Below are 16,500 nucleotides of genomic sequence, written 5' to 3'. Positions count from 1 at the left end.
TCTTTTCTAACTCATTGGTTTCACTACAATTTTATCCTAAAAAGATAAATCATTGAAATAAAATATATATAAATTATCCCGAATTCAAACTCTTTAATCGAGTATATCAAAACAATTGATTTTAAATATTTAACTTAAAAAATAGTTTTTTTATTTAATATGTTAATTTAAAATATTTATAATTAGAAAGTATATGAGAGATTATTTCAAAACATTTTTATAAGAAAAAAGTATAATTATTGAAAGAGCCCACTCTTTTAAACACATGTGTCCACAAAGCATATATAATTAAGCATATGAATTTTAAATAAATTAGTTTCAATAATGCCCACACACTAATGACCTTTCAAGCTTAATCCATATCAAGCAATCCCATGCTTGAAAGCTACAACTATGAATTTAATTATAGAAACAACATTAAATGTTCTCCAATGAAAGATCATACTTTACTCTTCCATTTTCTATCACCACTTCATGTGATGAAGAGATACAATATTTTTAATTTAGCTATGTTAAGCCTTTTTTGATGCGCCAAAAGAGGGAGGGTGGGGTGAGATGAAAAAAAGAAAGAAAAGAAAAGAAAATAAAAAAATGAACTTCAGTAGACCTTTCTTTTACTAAAAATATACAAAAATAATAAACATACAATATCATATTATTAAAATCAATTTAAATTTTTTTATGAACATAATCTATTGTGAATATAAGATTTCCATAATTATGAAACTTTTTAATTTTTATAAGGCAATAATATAAATAAAATAATATTTATTTCTTTTCAACTAAATAACTTGTCTTTTAATTCACTTTCTACTAATTTTTCTTTTTCTATTTTATCTTCCAATTTTTTTTTAAACTTGTATCACTACTAGAAAAACATAAAATAGAAACTAATTTTAGATAAAAAAATAATAATTAGTTGCTATAGTAATTAAATTAGAGACCATTTTAGAAACATTTTGCTAATTAGAAACCATTTAAAAATAATAAAAACTAATTTAGAAACCAAAAATTTTTTTAGTCTCTAAAATGGTCTCTAACTTAATCACTATAGCAACTAATTATTTTTTGTCTTTAAAATTAATTTTTATTTAATGATTTTCTAAAATTAGTTTATTTTTAATGATTTTCTAGTGTGTGTGAAAATATATATATATATATATATATATATATATATATATATATATATATATTTTCAGGTGAATTTGAAAACTGATTAAAAAAAGCCTTATCCTGCTGACATTTATTTTTTGTTTCAAATGGTTTATTTTATTCTCCTTTTCTCCTGTCATTTGTATAATATTTGTGAAATAAATAATTAATTTAATACAATAAATATTGACACGTTTTTAATATAATAAAAATACAACAATTTTAGTATAAAAAAATTAATTTTATTAATTTATTTGAATTCATGGTTAAGATAAATGATCTATTTTATTTTTAATAACTCTTACATATATTTATCAAAAAGAAAAAAAAATTAATGATAATATACAATTAATAAGGAATTTTTTGTTTTGATAGTAGCATGTATGACACTTGCATCTACTTCAAGTTTTTAGCATATGAGCTATTCATTATATTGTTGATGATATTTTGATAACAACCAATAGTAAACTTGAGGTCAGAAAGGTTAAATCTGAATTGAATAATGTTCTAGATTAAGGACTTGAGGACTGCTAGAAAGATATTGTGGATTGATATCTCCAAATAACGTGAGTTGAAACGTTTATATTTTTCTCAGGAGACCTATCTCAGAAAAATCCTTGACAAGTTTGACATTACAAACTTGAAACATGTTTCCACACTGTTTGCTTCCCACTACAAGTTGAGTGATAAACAATCTCCTAAAATGGTGGATGAATATCAATATATGGTTGGTATTCCCAAATTTGGTTGGTTCACTGATGGATGCAATGGTTTGCACGTGCCTTAGCATAGCTTATGTTGTGAGTGTTATTAGCGGGCTTATGTCTACCTTGGAAGAGCATATTGGCAAGCTCTTAAGTGGATCCTTTGGTACTTGAAGGGGTCACTTAGAAGAGTCTTGATTTATGGTGGAGCTAGACGATCAGTTAAAGATGTTCCCATAGAAGATTATGTTGACTCAGATTTTGCTAGGTGTATGGACACAAGAGAATCTCTAACAGGATATGTGTTTAATGGTTATGGTATTGTCGTCAGTTGGAAGGTCAGTCTCCAGAAGGTAGTGACTTCGTCAACCAATAAAGTAGAGTATATTCCATGATAGAAGCAGTAAAATAAGCCTTGTGGCTTAAGGGTATAGTTGAAGAGTTGAAGGTGCAAGACCAAGTGGTAACTATTCACTATGATAATAGTGCAATACAATTGTCAAAGAACCAAGTTTATCATGAAAGAATGAAGCACATTGATGTGAAGCTGCACTTTGTGAGAGAAGAGATTGCTCGAGGATCTGTGAAGGTGACGAAGGTCTCAACAAATCACAATCTGTCTAATATGATCACAAAGGTATTGTCTGATAACAAGTTCTTTCATTGTTTAAATTTAATCCAGTTAATGGGTGATTAAGCTTATAATGGGTTTAGATAAATTTTGAGTGTTTTATCACTCAAGTGATATACTAAACCAAGGTGGAGAGTTGTGAAGATTGGTTCAAACAAAATCTAAGTTCAAGTTTTCTGTTTAGAGGTGTTAGACTGTCTAATAGTTCAAGACCGTTTGATGGGTATTAGCATCTATTGAAGAACTGCTATTTTGGATCATCTAACTCGTCTGTTTAATTTTCCTATAACTGTTGACACCTCATATTAATCTTGAAATTGAATCATTGTACATGTGTTTGATTTGTATGAAAAACGTCCTTAGTAAGAAGTTGTAAAACAATTATTTTTTGTCTTGTACTTAGGGACTTGAACTTGACAATTACTGTTTAACGTAAGAGTTGACAATTTCAATAAGATGATTCAGAGAGGAACTTTGAGTTGTAAATCTCAAAAATTATCATAGTAAACTTTGTCATGGACATAAACTGATTATAGTCAAATCACTTAAATTATTAGTGTGATTTTTTTTGTACTCTACTATACTCTCTTTTGCATTCTCATTCTTGATTTCTATATTTTCATATTACATTAATTAATTAAACGATACAATAAAATAAATTATATTTATGTTTTACCAAAATCAAAGGTTTAATAATTGTTTTTACATGTGACTCTTTTAATTTTGAAATATTATTTTTAATATAGTCTATATTTAGTAAGTTAATATAATTTATTTATCATTAGAACAATAATACATAACATGAAAAACGACCAACACATTATTAATTAAAGTTAATTTTATTGAAAGAACTATTAATAATGTCACACATATATATAACAACAACATTATTACAAATTTGACATGAAAATGATACTTATTTATTTATATAAATGTGATAAATTTAAAATATTTACCATAATAGAATTAAATTAAAAAATAAAATATAAAGAAAAAACTATTCAACTTAAAATAAAAAGCATAAGTTGTATATTGGGAGGTATGGACTTTAAAGAGCAACAACCAAAGTAACTACTCTAACTGCCATGGTATCAAGTACATATCATTTATTATTTTTAGGTATGTAAGAATTGATTTAATATGATATGTGAAAATTGTGTATGTTTAGATTCTTTGTAGAAACAATTTTGAAAAAGAAAATACAATGTGAATTGAGAAAAAATGATAGATTTATAGAAATTGTCGAATAAATATTAATTTATTTTTATATCCAACATTTAAGTTTTTAAAATAATTTTATTTATTGAATTTTTCTTTATTTCTTGTAATTATTATTGACAACTAATAAATAATATTTTTTGAAATCATTATTTTCTTTTAATTTTCTCTATTAAATTTTAAAAAATATATCTCAGATGTAATTATTAATTACATTAATTTAATCAAAAGAATCATATTTATTATTAATTAAATTTATATTTTTTTATTAAACTAATGGACTTTTTTTTATTAGTTTTCTGTGTATATTACAGTAAATAAATCCTCGTGTCTCAACTTTCTCTTTCACACAACCAACCAACAAACAAATGGTCACAAATGTTGCTCACATAAGTTGTCCCACGCTACCATATTTAATGCACTGCAACATCTGTTCAACTACTCAACTAACAAATCATAACAGAAAAAATTTTAAAATTCCAATTCTGTTACTAAGTTATTGAGTTTTTAAACATGATGCATATGTTTATAATTCCTTGTGTAGAAATTGATAACTTTCCTAATTTAACTCAAACCAATCAAGTGATTAATTTAAGTATCAAATATGTAATTTAAAAATCTACTAAATTTGAATGTAATTTTCTTATTAATAGTCATATATAAAATTTTATGATATAATTATATTTTTTATATTATTTAATTAATATAAACTATTTATAATGCAAAAATATTATTATAAGAAAATTATTAAATAAAAAATAATTATTTAAATTTTAAAGATGATAATAATGAGTTAGATATTAATTTAAAAACTATTTATCAATAATAAAAATTAATTTAGTTGTAAATAATTATTTGTTTCTTCAAATAAAATATATAAATTTGTTTGGATAAAATTATATTGTTACGAAATGGACTTTAAGTTTAACTCAATCCCATAAAATCGGCTCATGCATATTATGGGTGGTGGCCTGATAAACCCAACAAATACTCGCTAGGATAGACTCGAAATGACTCTGATACCATGTTACGAAGTGAACTTTAAACCTAGCTCAACCCCATAAAACCAGCTCATAGGGTTGAGGTTTGCACCCATTTATATACAATGAAATTTCGTTATCTCTAGTCGATGTGGAATTTCCAACCTATACGTAACTAGATACAAAATATACTCCAGATTTTGTAGTTTTTAGGAAATATGAAACGATCTAAATTAATAAAAATTGGTTGGTTTTGATTTTATTTTTTCTAAATTCAATTCAAACTGGTTGGTGAACACCAATGATAAGATTTAGTTAGAAAAGGGAAAACTTATTTCAATAATATATTTTTTTAAGAAAATGAATCCCTAATTACCTATAAGGAATAACTTCGATAGAAATAGAATAAATAAGAAAGAAGAAGAAAATAAAGCTATGGCTGGCATGCTTGCATTGCACATGCACTTTCCATTAGGGATCTCAGTGAGTTGTCAACACCAACCATTTATTGCACCTTTTGATGCCAATGCAAACCCTAACTTTTTTTTTTTCCAAATTCTAACATTTTCTTGGTTCATGGGAACTTCTCATTCTTGCACAACACAACATTTTCATCAATCTCCAAGGACATGTTTTACCACATAAGAGTTTTTAGGTTAAATAACCTTTTATTTTCTTCTATTTTAAATAATCTTGCAGATGAGCTTATGCATAATTAATCTTGATTTATAGAAAAAATAATTTTATTTATTTTTCTGTGTTTAGATTTACTCATATTTTTCGTGAAGGGAATACGTATGCTAATAAGTTGGCTAATTTAGAAGTTATTCATAAGAAATCATTTCATTTGTATAATAGATTTCTTTTTAATCTGTTTTTAGAATTCTAAAATAGGTATAGTCTACCTATGTACCATTTTTATTAATATATGAATTTTGATCTAGTTGCTTATATTTTTTTGTTTCTTTTTTATTTTTAATAATACTTTTAGTGTAATGACATATGATTGTTGTTACTTGATATGTCAATATAACTAAGATGTCAAGTTGCATAATAATATCAAACATAAAAGTTGTATAAAAAAAACTCATCATATCCTTCTTGTAAAATTAATATTTTAAAAAAATGTATAAATTATTATTATTATATCTTGCATTTAAGCATTTTCATGAGTGTGCACATTTCTCATTGTGAGGTATATAGGGTAATAAACATAGTCACAAAAAATTGGAAAAGGAAAAAGATTGAATGTGGGCAATTTCATCAAGTTGTAAAGGGTGTGTCCATAAATAAATAGTAGTTGGTTATCAGATGGACCAGATTCATTGCAGGCTCCTCATGCATGCCCAAAGCTAAACATGTCATCAAAATATCTTAACAAAATATTTTTTATAAAATTCTTATGTAAAGTTTTGACATCTTTACCAAATTAATATTTTAAAATTTAACTATACTATCATATGAACTAATTCATTAAAAAATAAATATAAAATGATGAGAAAATCACGTGTGAAAAAATACAAGACAAACTTCCCAATAAGAAACCGAACCACACAAACGTTAAAACATAATAAAAAAACTATAAACTAATTATAGAAAAATAATGTTGGTCTTCCAAGTAGGAAGAATATAGTTTCTTTTATAAATTACGTTATGACTCTCAATATTATTGTTGAATTTGTTAAAAATAGTGAAAGAATATCTATGAATTTGTTAAAAATAGTGAAAGAATATCTATTTATAAAATATTCGTCAATGTTAAGTCAAGTTAAAATATTTGTCAATCTTAAGTTAAGTGAGTAAGAGCATAGAGAATTATAACTATATAAGTGATTAGGAGAATTGAGTGAGTACTTGTGTGAGATTGATTTGCTTTTATATATAGGTATTTTGAGTTTGGGCTAAGGTATTCAAAAGATATTGAAAATAAATGTATAATTATATTATTTGTTCCTACATTTAGGGTTAATATTTAATTTAGTATAGTGATTTTTTAAAAAATCAATTTGGTCCCTATGTTTTATGTTTTTTAAAATGTATACAAATTGACCTTAACTCCCGCATTGTAAAAAATAGGATGAGGAATTTTATTCTCTAAAACCAAAGATGGCATACGATTAATTAGATAACATACACTAAGAACAACATCACCATGAAGTAACATAGTACGAGTAGTTTCAACAAAGTGTCTATTCTTGCGCTCAACCATCCTCTTTTGTTGAGGAGTATAATAAGCACATGAGGTTTGATGAAGAATGTCATGAGATTTCATAAAAGTGGTAAAAGAATGAGAAAGATACTCACGAGCATTATCACTACGTAAGGTTCAAATTGAAACTCAAAATTGATTTTTAATTTTGCTATAAAAAGATTGAAATATAGAAAACAACTCAGAATGAAATTTCATTAAAAATAACCAAGTACATCTAGAATAATCATCAATAAAAGTAAAAAATACTGAAACCCTAAATTAGACATAACACGACTTGGTCCCCAAATGTCAAAGTGAACTAAGGCAAAAGAGGATGAAACACGTTGTGAGACACTGCTAGGAAAAAAATTGCAACTTTGTTTACCTAAATGACACGACTCACAAGACAAACTAGATACTTTGGACAGACTTGGAATAAGGTGTTACATCTTGGCAAGATTAGGATGACCTAGTTGAGCATGACGAGAGATGGAGAATCCATAACTATGCCAACATGTGCAAATGTTTTTAGGTGGTAAAGACCATGAGACTTACATTTTATGCCAATCATCTATTCTGAAGTCAGATCTTATAAACAAATAGAATCTTTGGTAGAAGAAATAACACAATAAAGGGAATGAGTTAGACGACTAATGAATAATAAGTTAAAGGAAGAACCAAGAACATAAAGAACATTACTAATAGATAAAGAGAGAAGAAGATGAATAATACCAAAACCATGAGATGAAACCCTAGAGCCATTGGTCATGGTAATGGATGGTAAATAACTAAAGGTAGACAAAGTAGAGAAAAAAGATTTATTATCAATAATATGATCGGTGGCCCCTGAGTCGAGAACCCAAGGACCAAGAGATTGGAGTGGGCAAGGCCAGCAAAAGGTGTATTTGAATGTGCAACAGAAGCAGTGAAATCAAAGTTCTGACGATCCTCATACCATTTAAGAAATTCATTGAAAATTGCAGACTAGCCTAAGATATCAAATGAAGTAGGTCCATAGTAGAAGGTGATGCATAGGAACAATTCGGGCAACCACAATAGATCTAGGAGGACGACCATGTAAGGTATAACACCATTCAATTTTGTTGCTAAGTTTACCACAATGGTCACACTTGTGACACCCGGCTTGGAAGGGCGAGTGCGATCATAACGCTAAGAGATTAAAGCAGAAGAGTCATCAACTGGAAGAGGTATATCAGTGATGTGTTTACTTGACACACATAGAAGGGTAGAACAAGCAGAAGGAAAATTGGGAACAACAGGAGATCCCAAAATTTGAGCACAGACACGAGAATAATCATCAGGAAGGCCATGTAAGCCCAATAACATGAAGAACTTGGACTATTGCTTTAGTTCTTGAGAAGGAGTGGGGGCAGGAGGCAATAATTCATTAAAATCATGAAGAAGAGCATGTAGTTTACCTAAATATGTAAAAGATGCATTCAAAGAAGAAAGGACATGATCATTCACATGAATTTACAATCAATGTATAAAGCTAAAATCTTAAGCTTGCAACCCTAGCTCATCAATAAAACACTTTTTGCTTTCTTTAGCTATATAGAAGAGTGAACCTAATCTTGTATTCATCGTAAGATGCAACACCTCTTTTAGTGTGTGAACATGTGATCTTTTATATCACTTTCTTAGTAAACATTTTTTTTAGTCAAAAGTGATTGTATTCCAAAACAGAAGACCCAATCTTATTCAAAGAATGCGCAGCCTTCGTTACGAGTGAATGTATTCCAAACAATACTAAGTCTTAAACATGGGTACGGTCCAACCACACTTAGTCTTAGTCATAAATGGCTACATTCCAAAAAATACTCAGTCTTAGTTAGGAGTACTTACGTTCCAAACAATACTTAGTCTTAGTTAAGAGTAATTGTAGTCCAAGAAATCTTAGTCAAGAATGGTCACGTTCAAGAATACTCAGTCTGTAGTTTAGGTTTATAGAGAAACTAGTGTAAATCTTTCTCTACTCCAATTTCTTTAACTTACATGATATTAAATTGCAACCAACTAAAGGAGAATTGTTTTAAACCAGATTTACAAACAACTTTTGATAATACATTTGTCATGTTTAAATTGCGTTTGATTGTATTTTACGATCATATTAGAAAACTTTTGATAGTAGGTTTGTCAACTTAAAGTTACGTCTAAGTGTATTTTATTTGCATTAATATTTCAAAAATTTGTGAAAAATTTTAAATGCACAATTTAACCATCCTTTCTTATATACTCTACTTGTTTTTCACAATAACATTGAACAGTATGTCACTTATACAACAACTACAAAAGAAAGATTTGGTTGTGGAAGTAGAGATTTGATTATTAGAGTAGCAGAAAAAACTAATGCATTTTTATGGGAAGAAAAAATTGAGACAAAACAACCAAATTAACCCTCTTGCCTATTATTAGTTGTATAACCAGTATAGGAGTTGTTGGTGCAAATACAAGTTCAATTCCAATGCAAAGTATGATGTCTTGATCAACAACGTAAAATAGTCCTTTAATAGAATACTTTAGGCAGCAAAAAAACAAACCAATTATGAATATAATTGAATGGATCATAACTTATTTAATGAAGAGATTCTACTCCACGAGGAAAAAGGTAGAAAACATGAAGGTAATATCATGCCTAACCCATTGAAAAGGATTGAAAAATGAAGTTGAAAAAAAAATAGAAAGTAAAGTTATTTTATATAATATATAATATAATTAATTATTATTATTATTTTATTAGTATTATTATTATTATTATTATTAAATTAATTATATTGTATAAAGTAAAATAATTGATTACATTATGTTATATATAAAAAAGAAAGTGAGACAAAAAGAAAAAACCTTTGTCAGTGCAGTAGAAGAAGGGATAGCGACGGAAAGGCAGAAGTGTCGGTTGTATTTTTTTTCATCTCCTTCTTCTTTTCTTCGCATTTCCAGTTACAAATCACATGTACAATAATAGAAAAAAAATTAAATAAAAACATAATCAATTATATATATATATAAAATAAAATACTGATTATATATTTAAATCTATTAATATTATATTTAATATAATTAATTATTTTTAATATAATAAATCATTATTAATATTTTATTAATAGTTATGTATTTTATTATAATAATTTAAAAATTAAAGTAATAAATAAAATGAAATTAATTAATGAAAGTTTGATATTTTGTTAATTAATATATTTTGTTTTAAAATATACCTCTTTTATTTATTAAGTTTTATCATAAATATTTATTTTAATTTAGAATTTATTTCATTTCTAATTTATATTCTTAAAAATTAATTTTTATTTTATTTTTAAAAAAAAATTATCTTATACAAATATTTTTAAATACATTAATATACTAAAAATTATTTTTTACATCAATTAAATGAATTACGAACTTCTCACTCATCTCGCTTAACTTTTCACTTTTCTTACTTTTCACTTTTCTCTTAATCCAACCAATTAAATAACGTAAGATACCCTTCTTATTCATTTCCCAAAAGGATATGGTTGAATAAGCAATGCATATATATGAAATTGCATTGAGAATTTAACATTTTTTTCAGTAGGTTTCACACCTTTAAAAATATTATTCCATAACGTTAAACTTTTTTTTTTTCTAAATATTCTGAAATGAATAACATAAAGTAATTATATATATATATACATATATATTATTTATTACTTCAATATAAAATATATAATATGTTCTCCAAAACATAGTATATATTCAAAACACTTACCCGAAATTGGCATTACGAAACACTTACCCGGAATTTGCATTAGGAAACACTCAAAATTGACATCATGGCACATTATTCCAAAATTCAAATAACACCATTACAGATCATATAATCCCCAACAAACATAATAGGTGTATGCTTCCGGAGTCAGCAACATACACAAAGAACAAACATGAGAAATTTTCAATCCATTCTACAACAAAAGGAGCCTAAGGGATGTTATGAAAATTTTAGATTTAATTTTAAGTAAAAAGAGGAAACAGAGTGGAGGAAGAGTCATCCTTAATGAAGTAGAGAAAGTTAACAAGGTACCTATACCTATAATAAGGTATCCTCAATTTAAAGTTATGAAAGTGTCTCTAATTGTATATACATAGTTGCTGAAAAGTTGCCTTGCAAACTCAATTTTTTAAAAATGCTTTCAAAACCGAAATATACAAATGAACTTTAAAATACAAATATATGTTCTAAAAATGCTTATTTTATGTTATGTTCCATTCACCAAAATTCCTTTTTAACCAAAAGATCAACAGTCAAATTTACAAAGTCTAATCTATATACACATAGAAATTGTTAGCAGGAACAATCTTTATCATTTGTAATTATGTTAGTAGGAATAATCCATATAAATTCAACCTGAGGATGCAAAGCCCTAAATGATCAATTAATTAGAGGTATGAGTAACTGGGAGTAACATACAAATTACTTAACCATGCCTTTTGAAGAAAAGAGAAAAAGAAAAAAAAAAAAAAACTGCTTTTGGTTATACATACACCACCAAATCAACACAATGAGCAAAGCTACTTGCTTAAGTGGGGAACAAAACACAATAACTTCATGCGGCTATGGTTAGAGAAAATGTTTGAAGGACTGTACACTAGCAGCTTGATGAAGCCTTCATATGTTGGCTATAACTTCCATAACTTCTCTGCCAGAAATGACACTCAAAAGATTTGAACTTGAAAAAATTCCAAATAATGAAAGTATGATCTCCTTTCCATGCAATTGACAAGGAAGGAGGTTGCATCCTACCAGCCAAGAAGAGGGATGTAGCAGAGATGTTTACCCTTTTGAATAAATCGTTGAACAATGATAAAGTCTATTCAAAATCCTATCTTAGCTCACTCACTTACAACCTCCTTCAGAAAAAGAATATCATCACGAGGATGCGCTTCTTCCACTTTAACCAATACTTCATCCCCTATCTGTGATCCAAGAGGGACCCAGGCAGAAGCTTGAAATCCAACCTGCAAATGAAAATCACACTAAGAATTAAAAAAACAATAGAATCTTTGCTCCATATTAAACATGGGGCAAGACACAGTTAAAAGCAATATCTACGAGGACTAAACATGGCCATGTAAAACAAGAAACTGACAAGAAGGTTGATAAATATTATTATAATACCAAACCACTTTTAATATCTGCATTATGTGGATAATGAGGCATTTATTTCGAAGAACCTTTTCTCATTGAAAACATTTTTGTCAAACAAGAAATTTCCTACAAAAAATAACCCTTGTGTAAAGTGTACAATGGAAAAAGTAATGATTCTAAGAGGAGCCAAATTTCAGGTATTCACTGAATAAAAATATCAAATCCATATAAGTGTGATGATTAAAAAATTAGTAAAATTTGATGAGCAGCCTCCCTATAATAATTTCTTGTATTCCAGTACATCTGGAGAAGGTAACCAAAGAAATTATTTCATCATTCCTCTCAGATTGATTACTGTTGCATAATCAGGAGAATTATGTTATAATTAAGTGCAGATTCTATTTTATATTTATTAGGACAGATTTGTTAGTGATTTGATTTGATTTGTACAGCTTTAAACACTCATTATTTCTGGCTTTCATTGCCTATTATTTCTTTCTTTAATTAGGTTGTAAAACAGTCTATAAATAGAGACTGTAATCACATTTGTAAAATATCTCAGAAATATATTTCACTTATTTCTTTCCACTTGGTATCAGAGCTCCTGATCTAGGAGACTCTGCTTCCGCAAATTTTTTTTTAGCCTTCATTGCTGTAATCATTTTCCTTGACAGCCTTCATTGCTGCAATTATTTGTTGGACAGCCTTCATTGCTGCAACTTTCTATTTTCCTTATCCTTTCTCCATTGACCACCACCACCACCTTGCACCATTGACCACCACCGACCACCACTGCCGTCGCTCGCCGGAAACTGCACCGCTCGCCGGAACTGCCACTGCTCGCCGGAAACCGCCGCTGGCCGCCTGAAACCGCCACCGGAAAATTTTTCCGGCAGATTTTTTTTCCTGTGTGTGTGAACAGGATCAAATTTTGCCAATCTGAAAAACTCAGTTGGTTTTGAACTCTCATGGACTCCCTTAGTAAGCCATCTAGCTATTGTTCCTTTACTATGAGTGGTAAGAGTTCTAGTTTTTTATCCTTTAATGCTTCTAGTACTGAAAATATCTGGATTATAGACTCTGGTGCTACTGATCATATGACACCTCATTCCTCTTCTTTTTCATCCTACACTACTTTATCCGGTAAGCCATATATTACTATTGCTAATGGTTCCACTACCCCCATTAATGGTCGTGGTAACATTCACCTTCAACCTTCATTTCCTTTAAAAAATGTGCTTCATGTTCCCAAACTATCCAATAACCTCTTGTCTATTCAAAAGATTACCCAAGATTTAAATTGTACAGTGGTATTTTTCCCTTCCCATTGTGTTTTTCAGGATCTTGTCACGGGGAAGACTATTGGAATTGCTAAAGAGCAGGGCGGGTTATATTATTTACAGCATGAAGAAAGTAAAAAGGGTGCTAGACTACAGGCACACACTTCTAATCTTCAGCAAGGTCGTGAATCTTGGTCATCCTCTCAGATATGGCTTCAACACAGACGTCTTGGTCATCCTCCATTTAGTACCCTAAAGTCCTTATTTCCTGTTTTATTTACAAAAGTGTCTGCTGAGTCATTTCATTGTGATGTTTGTCAGTTTGCTAAACACCATCGGACAACTTTTCCTCCCAATGGTAATAAAAGTTCTAAACCTTTTGATCTTATTCATTCAGATGTATGGGGACCTTCACCTATTCCTAATATCTCGGGTACAAAATGGTTTGTTTCATTTATTGATGATTGTACTCGGGTTACTTGGTTATTTCTCATGAAAGATAAGTCTGAAGTTTTTCACTTGTTTGTAAAGTTTTACAGAATGATTCAAACACAATTTGAAAGTTCAATTAAGAGATTGCGTTCTGATAATGGAAGAGAATATGTGAACCAAAACCTTTCCAAGTTCCTTGAGGAAAATGGAGTTGTTCATGAATTAACCTGTGTGGACACTCCTCAACAAAATGGGGTTGCTGAAAGGAAAAATCGTCATCTCCTTGAGGTTACTCGAGCTTTACTTTTCCAAACATCTGTTCCTAGATCTTACTGGGGGGAAGCAGTCCTGACTGCCACTTATTTGATTAATAGATTACCCTCTCGGGTTCTAGAGGGTGTTACTCCTATTCAGGTTATGACCACATTCTATCCTTCTATTCCCATGTTGAATAGTCTTCAGAATCGTGTCTTTGGTTGTCCTGCTTTTGTCCATGTTCATAGTCCTAATCGGGGTAAGTTAGATCCTCGTGCCATCAAATGTGTCTTCATCGGTTATGCCCCCTACAAAAAGGGGTACAAATGTTATCATCCTCAAAGTCGTAAAGTTTATATTTCCAAAGATGTCACCTTCCATGAAACAGAGTCTTTCTTTCCTAGTTCTCAGCTTCAGGGGGAGAGTATTCAAGAAGCTGAGGACCTTGAGTTGCCACCTTTTCCTTTGTTACAGGATTTCGTTCTTAGGAAGGATGACAAAGACCCTGCACCAACATCATTACCAGAGAAGAATAATGAAGACAAATATTTTGGAAAACAATATCAGCGAAGGCAACAAGAACCCGTCCTGGTCGAACAGCAACTTCAATTGTCTGAACCGGAGGTAAGAACTCATACCAGTGAGACTCTTGAGGACACCTTAAATACTGCTTTTGAACCTAACCTAAATGATTTACCTATTGCCTTGAGAAAAGAAAAAAGATCTTGTGCCAAATATCCTATATCCCAATTTGTGTCTACAGAAAAACTTTCTATGCAGCACCAGAGTTTTCTTTCAGCTATTGATTCTATCAAAATCCCTACATCGGTACAAGAAGCCTTAAAAGATGATAACTGGATTCGAGCCATGAATGAAGAAATGAGCGCGTTAGAAAGGAATGAGACTTGGGAGATTGTAGAGAGACCAAAAGATAAGAAAGCAGTGGGTTGTAGGTGGATATACACAGTTAAGTATAAGTCTGATGGCACACTGGATCGGTATAAAGCAAGGTTGGTTGCAAAAGGGTACACTCAAACCTATGGGATCGATTATGAGGAGACTTTTGCTCCAGTGGCAAAAATGAATACCGTCAGGATTATTCTCTCCCTGGCGGCACACTTTGGTTGGGCAATGCATCAATTTGATGTTAAAAATGCCTTCTTGCATGGAAGCTTGGAGGAAGAAGTATACATGGAGATTCCACCTGGGTATGGTATTGTTAATGAAGGGAATAAGGCGTGCAGACTTAAGAAGGCCCTATATGGTCTTAAACAATCACCTCGTGCTTGGTTTGGAAGGTTTACTCAAGCTATGGTATCTTTGGGGTACCGACAAAGCCAAGGTGACCATACTCTGTTTATAAAACATTCTCAGAATGGTAAACTCACTCTACTTTTGGTCTATGTAGATGATATGATTATTACAGGTGATGATGAGATTGAAAAACAAAATTTGAGGGAGAGACTAGCTGCTCAATTTGAAATGAAGGATCTTGGGAAGCTGAAGTACTTCCTTGGGATAGAGGTTGCTTACTCGAGACAGGGCATCTTTATTTCTCAAAGGAAATACATCCTTGATCTTCTCAAAGAGATTGGTAAGTTGGGTTGTAAGCCCACTGGAGTGCCAATAGAGCAAAATCATAGGATTGGGAATGATGAGGAAAACCCAAAAGTGGAGAAGACACAATATCAAAGACTTGTGGGAAAACTCATTTATCTTTCACACACTAGGCCAGATATAGCCTATGCAGTTAGTGTGGTTAGTCAATTTATGCATGATCCAAGAGAAAGACACTTGCAAGCAGTAGATAAAATTATTCAGTACTTAAAAGCCTCTCCAGGAAAAGGATTGCTATTCAAAAAGGGGGAAAACTTATCCATGAAAGTATATACTGATGCTGACTATGCAGGATCGATTGTTGATAGGAGATCCACCACAGGCTACTGCATGTTCTTGGGTGGAAATCTGGTGACATGGAGGAGCAAGAAGCAAAATGTAGTTGCAAGATCAAGTGCAGAGGCAGAATTTAGAGCCATGGCTCAAGGGGTGTGTGAACTCTTATGGATGAAGATCATACTTGATGACCTAAAAATAAAATATGAAGCTCCTATGAGTTTGGCATGTGATAATAAGTCCGCTATCAGTATTGCACACAATCCGGTTCAACATGATCGAACAAAGCACGTAGAGATAGACCGACACTTTATTAAAGAAAAGTTGGATGATGGTCTTATAGCCACTGAGTACATCCCTTCAAGACTCCAATTGGCAGATATGTTTACTAAGGGACTTCCCGCAAAACAATTCGAAGATCTTACTTGCAAGTTGGGAATGATAGATATACATTCACCAACTTGAGGGGGAGTGTTGCATAATCAGGAGAATTATGTTATAATTAAGTGCAGATTCTATTTTATATTTATTAGGACAGATTTGTTAGTGATTTGATTTGATTTGTACAGCTTTAAACACTCATTATTTCTGGCTTTCATTGCCTATTATTTCTTTCTTTAA

The 16,500-nt window shown here is 30.2% G+C and overlaps 1 protein-coding gene across 1 annotated transcript in view; it reads right to left on the bottom strand.

Annotated features, from left to right (window-relative positions):
• Positions 1-11,279: 11,279 nt before the first annotated feature.
• The window catches only part of LOC137819697 (ribonuclease II, chloroplastic/mitochondrial), a 36,949-nt gene continuing 31,728 nt past the window's right edge, over positions 11,280-16,500 (bottom strand). The window contains exon 14 of the mRNA XM_068623615.1: positions 11,280-11,889. Within this exon, the coding sequence (XP_068479716.1) occupies positions 11,764-11,889 (126 nt within the window). The 3' untranslated portion in view covers positions 11,280-11,763. The remainder of the gene's footprint in view (positions 11,890-16,500) is intronic.

Source organism: Phaseolus vulgaris, chromosome 10 (assembly GCF_000499845.2).
Source record: "Phaseolus vulgaris cultivar G19833 chromosome 10, P. vulgaris v2.0, whole genome shotgun sequence".
Taxonomy (NCBI): domain Eukaryota; kingdom Viridiplantae; phylum Streptophyta; class Magnoliopsida; order Fabales; family Fabaceae; genus Phaseolus; species Phaseolus vulgaris.
The sequence above is the reverse complement of the archived record's forward strand: the minus strand, read 5'-3'. Positions and strand labels throughout refer to the sequence as shown.